We start from the raw sequence: 14,336 nt of genomic DNA, 5'->3' as shown, positions 1-14,336 counted from the left end.
CAGTGTACATGTGCTACAGTGTTCCTATTACACAGTGTACACGTGCTACAGTGTTCCCATTACACAGTGTACATGTGCTACAGTGTTCCCATTACACAGTGTATACGTGCTACAGTGTTCCCATTATACAGTGTATATGTGCTACAGTGTTCCCATTACACAGTGTATACGTGCTACAGTGTTCCCATTACACAGTGTACATGTGCTACAGTGTTCCCATTACACAGTGTACAGGTACTACAGTGTTCTCATTACACAGTGTATATGTGCTACAGTGTGCCCATTATACAGTGTACAGGTACTACAGTGTTCCCATTACACAGTGTACAGGTACTACAGTGTTCCCATTACACAGTGTATATGTACTACAGTGTTCCCATTACACAGTGTACATGTGCTACAGTGTGCCCATTACACAGTGTACATGTGCTACAGTGTTCTCATTACATGATGTATGTGTGCTACAGTGTTCCCATTACACAGTGTATACGTGCTACAGTGTTCCCATTACACAGTGTATATGTACTACAGTGTGCCCATTACACAGTGTATATGTACTACAGTGTGCCCATTACACAGTGTACATGTGCTACAGTGTTCTCATTACATGATGTATGTGTGCTACAGTGTTCCCATTACACAGTGTACAGGTACTACAGTGTTCCCATTACACAGTGTACGTGTACTACAGTGTTCTCATTATATCTAGGAGAGGAACACACGAGTCCCAGGACTGTGCCCTTCTGACCTTTCCCCGTGGGTATACTGGCCACTCAGTTGTTCTGAGAATTTCCTGTGCACACACTTTGTTCTTTGTTGTCCTGGATTTGGTTTTTCTTATTGAGCTGCAGATCTTGCCACGTTCTAGCTGCTAACTGTTGGTCTCTTACACACACAGGAAACAGCCCCTCCCAGGCTGTGGGCTTGTTCACTTTATGCTTCAGCGCTATTCCCAGGGGTTTCTGTCTTTCTATACACAGAATACTCTGATGTGGTCATGGTTTTTGATCTTTTTCCTTCCAGTCTCTGTTCCTTCTGGAATTTTAAGGAAGTATTCTCCTTTGACATCATAAATTCTCTGGAAGTTTTGCTTATTTTCATCTTCCCATTTGGGATTTATCTTTATTTACAGTAGGCAATGAGAATCTAATTTTATATTTTTCCATATGGATAACTCATATCCTGGAATCTTTTATTAAATAACCCATCTCTTCCTCACCAATTGATAACATTAACTCCATCATTCAACAAATGTTCATATATCAGAGTGCCTCAAAGTTCACGGAAACACAAATTAAAATGCTGATTTTGGTGCATTTATTTCCATACAGATGAGGGAGGGGTCTCTCAAGCTGGTGTTTCTGAGAATAAGCCAAGTTGATACACTTAGCTCCGGTTCCATAACTGTGAGGGGTCTTCAAAAGATCTGAAAAGTGCCCAGCATCCCATACGGGCGCCGGTTCAAGCTCTGGCTGCTCCATTTCCAATCCAGCTCTCTGCTATGGCCTGGGAAAGCTGTAGAAGATGGCCCAAGTCCTTGGGCCCCTGCACCCGCATGGGAGACCCAGACAAAAGTTCCTGGCTCCTGGCTTCGGATAGGCTCAGCCCAGCTCCGGCCGTTGCAGTCATTTGGGGAGTGAACCAGTGGATGGAAGACTTTCTCTCTCTCTGCCTCTGCCTAACTTTGCCTTTCAAGTAAATAAAATAAATCTCTCTAAAAAAAATCACATGCTCATTGTTACACCCATTTCTAGACACGAGATTTCAGTGACCACTGCAGTCCAAGGACCACACAAGGATACAGGCTTCCACCACGCCAAACTTGAGCTGGGTGAAGAGCTGCACGAAGAAGTCCACGAAGAGCCCCACCTGTGAAGGACACGGGCGTCACACAGCCTGCTTCCCGGCTGCACTGGGGACGCGCTGCAGTGACGGCATCGCCCTCCCCGTCGCCCCCACGGTGGCTAGCCGAGGTTCCAGCCAGGAACCAGAGCACCAACTTTCTGTAAGTCACTCTGGCTTTGGAGATCCCTGCCGGAGCCTGGCCACAGCACCCCTGGGCTGTCGGGGACCCACTCGACTCTCTCCAAAGGTGGCTTCCAAAGAAGAGCAAAAAGGTCTTTGGTGATGCTTAGTGGGATAAGCATCGATATGATTTGCATATTGGTTTGGGTGTTGCTCAAAGGCCCGTGTGTTAAAGGTCTCCCATGTCTTATTAAGAGTGGGAAGGACCCAGTTATGGGGTCTGAAGGTGGAGCCTCCAGGAAGTGATTAGGGGATGAGGCTGCTGGGGTGGGGCCCCAAGACTGAACCATGGAGGTTATAAAAGGAGACGCACATGGGCGTGGGGACAGGCACACCTGCTCCCTGGATCTCTACATGGTTTTTCCTCCACACCCATTCTGTCGCCCAGTGCCCTCATCGGACGCCAGACCGACGGGGCCACCCCACACCATGACCTGAGAGAAGCCTTCCCTCCTAAGCGGCTCCTCTCTGGCATTCGGCTGTGCTGATGAGAAGCTGACTACTACAGACCTGGAGCGTAGGACATCACCTTCAATCACTCACTCACGCATGCGTGGTTTCTGCATGTTCTTATTGGTAGGCTGTATTTCGTAAATCATTATTTTGATTTACTCAGTGGTTACCCTGGGAAACAACCGGGTTCTACTATTCTGCTCTCCTAAGCACCGAGAGGCTACAAGGAGAACTGGGGAGACGGCTAATTTAATGGATTCAGGATCAAAGGCTTCGTGCCTTTAATTCTGGCCTTCCCGCAAGCCAGGGCCTGGAGGCTGTTTAATTTTTTTGCTGAAGTAAGTGGTGAGACTGGGGACAGGACAGCGAGCAGCCGGGAAGCTGGCTGCTGCTTCAAAGGGCTGTTTCCTTCCCGGGATCTAAGAATGTCAGGTAAAGTCGCCAGCACCGACAACGGGCAGCGCGGAGTGGTCTGACAAGAGAGCTGCAGGAAAACGAAAGCGCGTGGCCGATGCCCTGCCCGTTACAGGGAAATCTGGAACCAGAAACAATTTGCAAAACAGACACTCAGAGTCAATAAAAGATTAAATCAACCCAAGTTAGCCCAACATGGTGTCCATCAGGGTGTTCCCAAAGAGGGCTTCTGAATGCCTGCCATTGATCGCAACTGAGACGAAGTCCACTGTGCAGCCGCTACTGTCAGACTCCGATGAGCGCCATGAAAATAAAAATGGTGGCTGGCCCTCGCGGCTGCTACTCTAAGCACAAGGTCACACTCTGCGGGCCGACCACGCATTAAGGGGAGCCTCGTGGCTGCTGGACACACGCCCGTTCTAACCTTGTACTGATGGACGGTCAGACTGGACCTGTGTCGTTCTGAGTTACCACTGTCTTGCCGAGCTTTCCCCTGACAGCAGGGTGGCCGCTGTGGTTCTAAGCCTTTTGCTATCACGATCCTCAGCAGTGCCCCCATCTTTCTCTGTGATTCACCTGTCACCCTGCAGAGCCCAGGGACCCTGTTCACTCCACCGGCTCTACCTGCCACGCAAAGCTAGCAGCGGAAGGGAGGAGCCCAGGACAGCCCGGTAAATCCCCTATTGTCCGTGACGCTGCACCTGTTATTGGCACTCTGTCCTTGCCATCATGGCCTCACTGCTTTGCTTTTTCTCCACAGCCTGACCTTAACACCCACAATGTACTCTACCTACTATGCTATCTGCCTCACAGACAGGCCTACGGCAGAGGCCTTATCAGATAGATTCCATGGGTTGTGATCCACAAACATCATAAAATGTTAAGCGTTGACCAAACCTTTGAATGTTTTGAAAGCAACGCAGGTGCACGATTCACTTTCGTTTCAGAGAGCAAAATCATGCAAAATGGTGCCAAGATTAGTTAAAAAGAGAGAAACAAAGAGAAAGAAAAAGGCAGTCTGGGTTGTAATGACAAACGTTACAGTGCTACATATAAATGTCCTGGTGACAAATGACACCTGTCATTCTCCAGGCCAGAGCTTCCCTTGGACACCGCCACCCCTCTGGGCCACCATCTGCCCCACTGCTCACCAGGCCAGTGCAGACTCCTATGGCAAACACCACCGTCCACTTCACCACCTCGTACCATCGGCCTTTCTGTTCACAGGGAAAATTAAGGTTCAGTTTGGATCAGGTTATGTGCAGCGGGGAGGAACAGTTCGTGACCAACCAGCTTCAGACCAACTTCCATGCCGACAGCAAGCACGGGGTGTAGACACTGCAGTATCTCGGGCGCTTCACGACACAAGCATGGGGATTCTAGTGGGCTGGGGCAGACACACTGCCAGCGGGTATTCTAGCTACTAGGATGAGGGACTGGGGAATTAAATGTCAGAATCTCATGAAAAAGCTAAAAGAGCAAAGGGTAAGGATATTCACTGGAAGATTCTAAAAAGAAAAAAGTTGTCGTAAGATGTATTTGGTCCTAAGAGGTCAAGAGCAGCGGGACTCACCTTGTTATCCATGGTCTCCAAAACTTCCAGGTAGGGGTCATTGATACAGCGGTCATAATCCAAACTCTGGAAGAGGAATGGGAAGGAAACAAGCTCAGGGAGGAAGAACCACGGAAACCTGGGAAGGCTGCTGCTACCGGCTGTGTGGCTGGGCAGGCAGTGCCCCAGTAGTACCTAGCGAAGCTCCCAGACGCCCCCACCCCACCACTGGCAAGTACATTAAAGTTCCCCAGCCCTGCTATAGGTTAAGACCTCAGACATTAGGGAAAGTCTTCAAATTATACACTTTTAAACTTCCCAGTCCTGCAAAATGAAGACCTTCAATTATGACTGGCCTCACCAAACTTACTCCCTTAAATGCTAACAAAAGCTTCAATTAACCAGAAGCAATTGGAAAATCAATTAATTTTTTTGCAGTTAGCGTCTATGAAAATGAGGCTCCTCACATGACAAAATAATATTAAAATGCATTTTAAAAATCAACGTGCGGGAGCTGGTGCTGTGGCACACCTGGTTGAGCAGCCACCGGCAAGGCCAGCATCCCACATGGGAACCAGCTGGAGTCCTAGCTGCTCTCCTTCTGATCCAGCTCCCTGCAAATGTGCCTGGGAAGGCAGCAGAGGACGGCCCAAGTGTTTGGGCCCCTGCACCCACACAGGAGACCCAGATGGAGTTCTAGGCTTCTGGCTTTGGCCTGACCCAGCCCTGGGGGTTTCAGTCATTTGGGGAGTGAATCACTGGACAGAAGACTCTGTCTCTCTCTCTCTCTGAACTTCACCTTTCAAATAAATAAACCTTAAAGAGAAAAAAAAAGATAAATATAAAAAAAAGCAACTTGCGCTTTATGTCAGCAAGAAGCACAGATTCAGCCCAGCTCTAAACACCTGTGTATCGAAGCAGTGTTCCTTACACCGTGCAGCACAGAACTCACAGCCTGCAGCCCGCAGGTCACGGACCTTTCAAGCAAGAAGCCAAAGGAGAGCTTTTCCTAACATGGCTTGCATGAGAAGCAGCGGTCTGGCCACAATGGAGAGCGTCTCTCAGTGCTCACTCCTTCCCTCCTCTGCTCGGACCGCCACGTCAGCTGATAAACGAGCTGGACATTGGCCGGGCAGCCACACTCCCAGGCAACAGGCTCCAGTCGGCCAGACACAGAGACGATGGAGCTAGATAACCGCCCAGAGCAAACCCAAGTTCCTGGATGTAGCAACAGGTGACTGGCTCAATCAATCACCATACACCCAAATACAGCAGTAAAGTAATTATACTCTCAAGTCTCCATGGAGAGACATGGGAAATGTCCAGAAATGATTGAGCAATAAAAGCAAGATGTGATTAAAAAACAAGTTTTAAAATCAACATGCAGAATGAAGAGAAAACATAATTCCATTCTGATGAAATCAAATCAGGAGTAACTGCACGTCAGCGTACATAATGCAAAAACATCTGGAAAAACATCTGCAAGGTGCTACTGTAGGAGATGTCTACACTGGGATATTGTCCGAGATTCTCCCAACAATCACGATGTGCCTTTTATATCTAAAAAAATTATCTTTTTTCTTAGTGGAAAGCAAAAACCAGAGAGGAAAAAAATACTTCTGCTGCAAAATTAAACTCATCTGAATGATTAAACACATACACACACACACATACACGCTCACACACACACACACACGCGCGCTCACGTAGACACGTGGACACATGCACACGGCTTTAAAAAAATCAATCACATTCTATCAACAATTGGGACAAAAATCAAGACATTGAAAAACACGAACATCTTTCTGTGATACTGTTAAATCTATACTAGCTTTTCATCCCGTTACCTGACAGTCAGCTCCTGAAACCCTCGTAATCTCTGGAGTGATGTCTTTTGTATGCTAATAAGACGAGTGGCCGCTGGGGCCCCAGGAGAGCTCCAGCTTGGGGGCTGGTCACGGGAAAAACCATGGCCTGATTAGGTCGGGATTTCCAGCCCCACCCCCCAACCTCCGGGGAGGGGCTGACGGTTAAGCCGAACACCAATGGCCAATGATGTAATCAATCACGTCTACGTCATAGAGCCTCCAAAAACACCCAAAGAGTCTGGGTTTGAAAAGCTTCCTGACTGCTAAGCCAAAGGAGGCGCTGGGAGAGCGGCAGCCGGGAGGGCGTGGAACTGCGTGCCCCTTCCCACGTGCCCTGCCCTGCGCCTCTCTCATCTGGCTGCTTATCCGACTGTTTATCAATAAACTGGTAGGTGTCGAGTGTTTCCCGGAGTCCTGTGAGTTGTTCCAGCAAATTAATGAAGCTTGCGAAGGGGCTGGTGGGGACCCAGTTAAAGCCGGCGGCGCCGAAGGGTGGGTGACAAGCTGCTCTTGGCCACGGCACTTGTGGGGGAACAGTCTCGGGGGCTGAGCCCTCCCACTGTGGGATGTGATGCTACCTCCAGAGAGGCAGTGTCAGAATTTAGAGGACACCGGGCTGCTGCTTTGTGGGGAGCAGCCCCCACACAGCTGGGGTCAGCTGCTGTATCCAGTGGGCTATGAAGACACGGAAAACACCTCTTGCCTCTTAGCTGCAGGCCAAACCTGCACAGAAATGACTGGCTCATGAACTGTTCGACACTTTTGTCCAATAATGCTACTATCAGGGCTCAGAAAATGCCCCCAAATCTGCTACTTTGTGGACTTCAAACCCAGAGCTGGTGGGGAGAAGCGAAGGCAGGGGCCGGCTTTCTCTGGAGTTCCCCTCTCTCAGGCCGGATCCGCCAGCAGATCCGCACTTGGAAATCCCTTCCCCGGTTGCCCCCTCAACTAGAGGGGACCCCACACCTGGGGCCCAGACCAACTTGTATGTTCTTTAGGTCCTTCTCTCGCTCCTAAAAATCATTTACTCGAGGCTGGGGCTTTGGTGTAGTGGGTGAAGCCACCACCTGCAGTGCCGGCATCCCATATGGGCACTGGTTGGAGTCCCGGCTGCTCCACTTCTGATCCCGCTCTCTGCTACGGCCTGGGAAGGCAGCGGAGGATGGCCCAAGTCCTTAGGCCCCTGCACCTGCGTGAGCGATCCGGAAGAAGCTCCTGGCTCCTGGCTTCAGATTGTTTGAGCTCTGGCTGTTATGGCCACCTGGGGAGTGAACCAGTGGATGGGAGATTCTCTCTCTCTCTCTCTGCCTCTGCTTCTCTGTAGCTCTGCCTTTCAAATAAATAATCTTTAAAAAAAAGTAATTTACTCTGCCTCTAAAATTACCTGCAACTCTCTCTTCATTCTTTCCTCTGAAGAGGGATCGGAAGCTTCTGGACCTCACTGGGTTATTAAGGACTCCTTGTCTCGTGAAGCCTCTGTGCAGGTAATAAACTCGTCACCTTCCTTCCTATCAGTCTGTTTATTGGGGTTTATTCCTCAGGACCAGATACTGAACTTATGGAAGGGAAAGAGAAGGTTCTTCTGCCTCTAAACTACGGCTTCGACAACACTACAAAGGTTTTCAGATGTCCAGAGTAAGCTAAGCAAAGACAGAGACAGAAAGAGGTGGACGGTTGTCTAGGGTCAGGGCAAGGGGAGCGGCCAGTGACTACTAATAGGTACGGGGTTTCTTTCTGGGGTATGGTTGCAGAACTCTGCAAATATACTTAAAAAGCCATTAAAGTCTACAATTCAAGTGGATAAATTGTATGCTATGTGAATTACAGCTCAATAAAGCTACCAGAGGCTGGCGTTGTGGTGCAACAGGTCAAGCCTGCAATGCCAACATTCTGTAGGAGAGCCAGTTGCTCCGCTTCCAATCCAGTTCTCTGCTAAGGCACCTGGGAAAGCAGCAGAAGATGGCCCAAGTCCCTGGGCCTCTGCCACCCATGTGGGAGACCCGGATAAAGCTTCTGGTTCCTGGCTTCGGACTGGCCCAGCCCTGGCCACTGTGGCCACCTGGGGAGTGAATGAGCAGATGGAAGATCTCTATCTTTCCCTATCTCTCTCTGTAACTCTTTCAAATAAATAAAATAAATCTTAAAAAAAAAAAAAGATGAACAAATTTTTTAAAAAGTTACTAAAAAGGGCATTTAGAAATTGCACCACCATGAGGTCGGCAGTGTGGGACAGCAGGTTAAGGCACAGGGGTTTAAGCCACCGCCTGCGGCGCTGTATCCTATATGACTGCAAGTCCAAGCCTCAGCTGCTCCACTGCCGACTCAGCTCCCTGCTAATGTGCCTGGGAAAGCAACCAAAGACGGTCCAAGTACAGGGCCCCTGCCACCCAGATGGAGTTCCAACTTCCTAGTGTTGGCCTGGCCCCACCCTGGCCAGTACTGCCATTTGGGGAATAAAGCAACAGGTGAAAGATCTCTCTCTCTCGCTCTAACTCTGCCTTTCAAATAAATAAAATAAATTTTAAAAAATAAATTTGTTGGGGCCAGCACTGTTGTGTAGCAGGTAAAGCCACCGCTTGCAGTGGCGGCATCCCATATGGGTGTTGGTTTGAGTCTTAGCTGCTCCACTTCCCATCCAGCTCTCTGCTATGGCCTGGGAAAGCAGTGGAAGATGGCCCAAGTCCTTGGCCCCTGCACCCGTGTGGGAGACCTGGAAGCAGCTCCTGGCTCCTGGCTCCAGACTGGCCCAGCTCTGGCAGTTGCAAACATTCGGGGAGTGAACCAGCAGATAGAAGACCTCTCTCTCTGTCTCTACCTCTGTCTCTCTCTGTCTCTCTCTCTGTCTCTACCTCTCTCTGAACTCTGCCTTTCAAATAAACACATACATCTTTAAAAAAGGACATTTATCCCTGAAACAGATTGGCTGAAGGCAAGTGCACCACAAATATCCGTGCAGCTTAGTGAAGAGCGGGGTCTTGGTGGCGGCAGGGTCAGGGGCGCCGGCGTGGTGACGTCCCAGGAGGGAGGGGCGGCTGCGAGGCACCCTCAGTCCCGGTCATGCGGCCAAGATGACGAGACAGGGCCGTGACAAAAGGTGGCCGCCCAGCCTGCGGCGTTTTATACTACTTTCTGGAAAGCTCTCAACTATGTACAAGAAAATAAATACTTTTAAAAAATGAGAAAATACACCAGTGGATACAGGGCTTTTTGGTTCAGTCCCAACAGAGTAGCATACCATGGTGGTGCAACTGGCAAAATCCACATGGTAGAAGATTCCGGAGTCCTAATTATGTGGTCAAACAAATCACAAGAAGAAAAAAATTGGAAGCAGAAACTTAAGACTAAAAGATAAATACAGTGTGAGGAACTTAGGTAGAAGCTGATTCAAATAAAATCAATACATAGATTTAAAATTGGAAAACCTGAACATTGGATATTTAATATCGAGAAATTATTAATTTTTTAGATGTGATAATAGTATCTTGCAATGATAAAAAGAGAAAGTTCCTACCCTCTAGAGATGCACATTGAATTACTTAAGGGTAAAATAATGTATAGAATTTTCTTCAAAATACCATGGGAAGAGGATGGAGGACAGAATAGATGAAATAGGGCTGGGACCAGCGGAGTGACTCCCTCAGTGGCGTGATGAGAGCATGGGGGGCCCAATATATCATCCTGGCCATTTCTGGTATGTTTGAAATTCACCAGGGGACTGGTGCCATGGAGCAGTAAGTTAATCCACCATCTGCAGCGCCAGCATCCTATATGGGTGTTGGTTCTAGTCCTGGCTGCTCCTCTTCCAATCCAGCTCTCTGCTATGGCCTGGGAAAAGCAGTGGAGGATGGCCCAAGTGCTTAGGCCCCTACACCCGTGTGGGAGACCAGGAAGAAGCACCTGGCTCCTGGCTTTGGATTGGCGCAGCTCCGGCCATTGGGGCCATCTGGGGAGTGAACCAAAGGAAGGAAGACCTTTCTCTCTGTCTCTCCCTCTCACTGTCTGTAACTCTACCTCCCAAATAAATAAATAAACTCTTTTAAAAAAAATTCACCGTAATAGAAGTTACAAAAAATTCCATACTATACTATACACCCTAATGTTTACACTAAATTCTACAGTAAATTAAAAAATATTAAAAAGAAAATTATGCTGGGTATAGCCTAACATGTTGCATTCTTAAAATCTACATGACATTTTAAAAAAAGGCATCAAAGGTATGCATGATCAATTCTACCTCTTGGAATTAACCCCAAGGAAGCAATTAAAGATGGAGAGCTCATCACAGGCAAGCCAGAAGGAACCAAAGATAGATTAAATAAGTCATAGCACAATAAAACACCATTCTTTTATTCTAAAAACATTGTTTATAAGTATTGGGTGATGCAAAAATTGCTATCTGGGGTTGAGGGAAGAACAGGTTAAAATAGCATGTTTTCTTTAGTGTTCCCTAAGAAAAGTGGGTAGGGTAACATGGAGAAAGAGCGAGCATTCGGTAAGATGTTAGCGGTCATCATTTAATGAGGTTGTAGGTTTTTCTCTACCTCTTTTTGTAAACAGCTTAAGGATTCTCTGTCACAACCAGGGCTTGTTTTTGCCCTTTCAAGTCACCATAAACTGATCAGAAATGGAGGCCAGCACGGTGGCACAGCAGGTTAAGCTGCTGCTTACGACATTGTCTCCAGCACGTGGGTCCCTGCCACCCATGTGGGAACCCTGGCTGGGGCTCCTGGCTCTGGGTTTCGGCCAGGCCCAGCCCTGGCTGTGGCAGTCACTTGGGGAGTGAACCAGTGGATCAATGATCTCTCTCTACATCTTTTACCCTGTCACTCTGCTTTTCAAATAAATAAATAAATCTAAAAAACAAAACGAATAAGAAAGTCATCATGAACTGCTGAAGTAACAGAAAGTCCTGGGCGTTAAGTTCCATCCCAGCAGCACCGGCCTTATTAAAAACATATACACCAAGGCCGGCGCCGCGGCTCACTAGGCTAATCCTCCGCCTTGCGGCGCCGGCACACTGGGTTCTAGTCCCGGTCGGGGCACCGATCCTGTCCCGGTTGCCCCTCTTCCAGGCCAGCTCTCTGCTGTGGCCAGGGAGTGCAGTGGAGGATGGCCCAAGTACTTGGGCCCTGCACCCATGGGAGACCAGGAGAAGCACCTGGCTCCTGCCATCGGAACAGCATGGTGCGCCGGCCGCAGCGCGCTACCGCGGCGGCCATTGGAGGGTGAACCAACGGCAAAAGGAAGACCTTTCTCTCTGTCTCTCTCTCACTGTCCACTCTGCCTGTCAAAAAAAAAAAAAAAAAAAAAAAAAAAAAAAAAAACATATACACCAAGGCCAGCGCCACGGCTCACTAGGCTAATCCTCCGCCTGCGGCGCCGGCACACCAGGTTCTAGTCCCGGTCGAGACGCCAGATTCTGTCCCAATGCCCCTCTTTCAGTCTAGCTCTCTGCTGTGGCCCAGGAAGGCAGTGGAGGATGGCCCAAGTGCTTGGGCCCTGCACCTGCATGGGAGACCAGGAGAAGCACTTGGCTCCTGGCACAGGAGCGCAGCACTGGCCGCAGCGTGCCGGCTGCAGCGGCCATTTGGGGGTGAACCAACGGTAAAGGAAGGCCTTTCTCTCTGTCTCTCTCTCTCACTGTCCACCTTGCCTGTCAAAACAACAACAACAACAACAACAACAACAAAGAAAACAAACAAAAAAACATATACTCCAGGGGCTGGCCTTGTAGCTTGGTGGGTTGGGCCACTGGCTACAATGCCAGCATCCCATATGGGTACCAGTTCAGGTCCTGGCTGCTCCACTTCCAATCCGGCTCCCTGTTAGTGACCTGGGAAAGGCAGCGGAGGATGGCCCAAGTGCTTGGGCCCCTGCAGCCCACGTGGGAGACTCAAGGGAGGCTTCTGGTTCCTGGCTTCAGCATGGCCCAGCTCCGACCGTTGTGGCCATCTGGGGAGTGAACCAATGAAGGGAAGACCTCTCTCTCTTGTTTCTCTCTCTGTGTAGCTCTGACTTTCAAGAAAATGGATACATCTTTAAAATACAAGCACACGCGCGCACACACACAGATTCAGGGTGGGCACTGGGAGGCAGAGTTAAGCCACTGCTTATGACACCAGAATCCTGTATCAGAGTGCCGGTTCCAGTCCCAGCTGCTCTGCTTCTGACCCAGCTTCTTCCTAATGCACCTGGAAAAGCAGGAGAAGACGGCTCAAGTCCTCAGGCCCCTGCCACCCACATAGGAGACCTGGATGGAGCTCCAGGCTCCTGGTTGCAGCCATCTGGGGAATGAGCCAGTGGATGGAAAATCTCTCTCTCTCTCTCTCTCTCCCTGTCTCTCTTCCTCTTTCGCTCTGTCTTTTGAGTAAGCAAATCTTTAAAAACCATAAAAATAAAAAATAAAGACACAAGACTCTCTAAACATATCCGAGACTAGAACTCCAATTGAAAATATTTCAGGGACAAGTTGCCTGGGCAGGAAACAATCATCTGAAACTGTTAAGTTCTCTCAAAAGAGACAGCCTCCTGTTTCAGCCACACACCTGCTATGAGCACACACTGTCACAAGCTTTGATGCTGGTGGTCTATTGTTTACAAAAACAAACAGGTTAATGGCAAATACATATTGTAGCCATGTTAAGATGCCACAGACCTATAAAAGCATAAAGACACCAGACACTGTTTGGGGCTTAAGGTAAGAAAAGGCTTGTCAAACAGCCCCTTTCCCAGGGGGTTATCGCTCACTCACTTGTTCCCTGGGAGAGTCGGCCAAAGAGCATCTCTGGTTGATTCAGTGCTCTGGCTGGACGCGACCAGGCCACCTCATGCAAGGCAGCATCTACAACTCACCTCATAGTCTTTTCTTGGAAGGATTTCATCCTCCTCCTCCTGTGTCTCTCCAAGGATGGTCTAGAAAAACGGACCCACAGGATGGAAAGCTTTTTAGCAGTTAGGAGTGGAAGAAGACAGAAGTATTTTCTGAAGCCAGTTGCCAATTTCTAAATAAGCTAGAGCCGTTACCAAATGGGCACAGGACTTTAAAAAAATTTGCTTATGGGGGTAGGGTGCCACGGGGGTGGGGAGCTCTTCCTTTCTATGGACGCATTTGCCAAATAACACCCTTGTTTCTGAACACCTCCAAGAGGTCCTGTGCCAACCTAAAGGGAGAAAAAAAAACCCAGGTTCCATCTGACAACGTGCCGGATCTGAAATCAGACGGCACACGTCCATTCTGGGGACACACCAACTCAAGTCTTCCCAGATTGCTTTGCAGAAGGAAGCTGGATTGTCAGTGACCCAGAAAGGGTCAGGGACAGAGTGGGAAAGGGCCAGGACACGAAGCACACAGCCCTGATTAAAGGGCTCATCCGGCAGACGCTTCTTCCACTCGGAACCCTTTTCAGATGCAAATAGAAAATACGGATGGGAGCAACTGGATTCTCCCTCCGATTCTAGACGGGTTAGGAGAAAAGACCCCAGAAGCCGGCACGCGGAGCAGAACAGACGCCTGGTGCCCAGGCTGCTGTCCCCAGGCCCCACCCGCTGCCACCTGCAGGCCCGGTTCAGCCCGGCCCCACCCCCGGCAACGCCTCGCGCCATCCCTTAGCAACCGCCCCCTCCCCAGCCCGGCGCCGCCCGCTCCTCACCAGCTCCTCCGGGGTGCGGGTCTCACGTTCACCGCAACAGCAGCACCACCTGCAGCAGCAGCACAAGGACCCCCTGCACCCCGCCATCTTCCTCCTTTACTGCACTCCGGACCCCTCCGCCAACCCCCTCCCATCCAGGATCCGAGCCTCACGTGACTGGCCCGGGAGGGTCACGTGGTGCTCTCGAGCTTGGGGACGGACACAGGGAGTGGCTGCAGACGGGTGGGGCGAGGGCCCGCGTCACATGACGGTAAAGGGCCGGCTCTCAGCGAGACCTCTGGGCGCGGCCATGTTGGGGGCGGGACTTCCGGCCTCCTACAAGGGCGATTTCCTCCCTCGTCCTGCCTCCCTTGGCAACCTGACACCCGGGCCCCG

At 49.8% G+C, this 14,336-nt stretch overlaps 1 protein-coding gene across 1 annotated transcript in view; it reads right to left on the bottom strand.

Annotated features, from left to right (window-relative positions):
* Positions 1–14,180, bottom strand: part of CLCN6 (chloride voltage-gated channel 6) — a 41,126-nt gene extending 26,946 nt beyond the window's left edge. The window contains exons 1-5 of the mRNA XM_062190450.1: positions 13,962–14,180; positions 13,165–13,224; positions 4,466–4,531; positions 4,044–4,109; positions 1,803–1,869 (exon numbers count right to left, since the gene is read on the bottom strand). Coding sequence (XP_062046434.1) covers positions 1,803–1,869; positions 4,044–4,109; positions 4,466–4,531; positions 13,165–13,224; positions 13,962–14,048 — 346 coding nt within the window. The 5' untranslated portion in view covers positions 14,049–14,180. The remainder of the gene's footprint in view (positions 1–1,802; positions 1,870–4,043; positions 4,110–4,465; positions 4,532–13,164; positions 13,225–13,961) is intronic.
* Positions 14,181–14,336: the final 156 nt, after the last annotated feature.

Source organism: Lepus europaeus, chromosome 5 (genome assembly GCF_033115175.1).
Source record: "Lepus europaeus isolate LE1 chromosome 5, mLepTim1.pri, whole genome shotgun sequence".
Classification (NCBI taxonomy): domain Eukaryota; kingdom Metazoa; phylum Chordata; class Mammalia; order Lagomorpha; family Leporidae; genus Lepus; species Lepus europaeus.
Note: the sequence above shows the minus strand (reverse complement) of the source record. Positions and strands in the feature narration are given on the sequence as shown.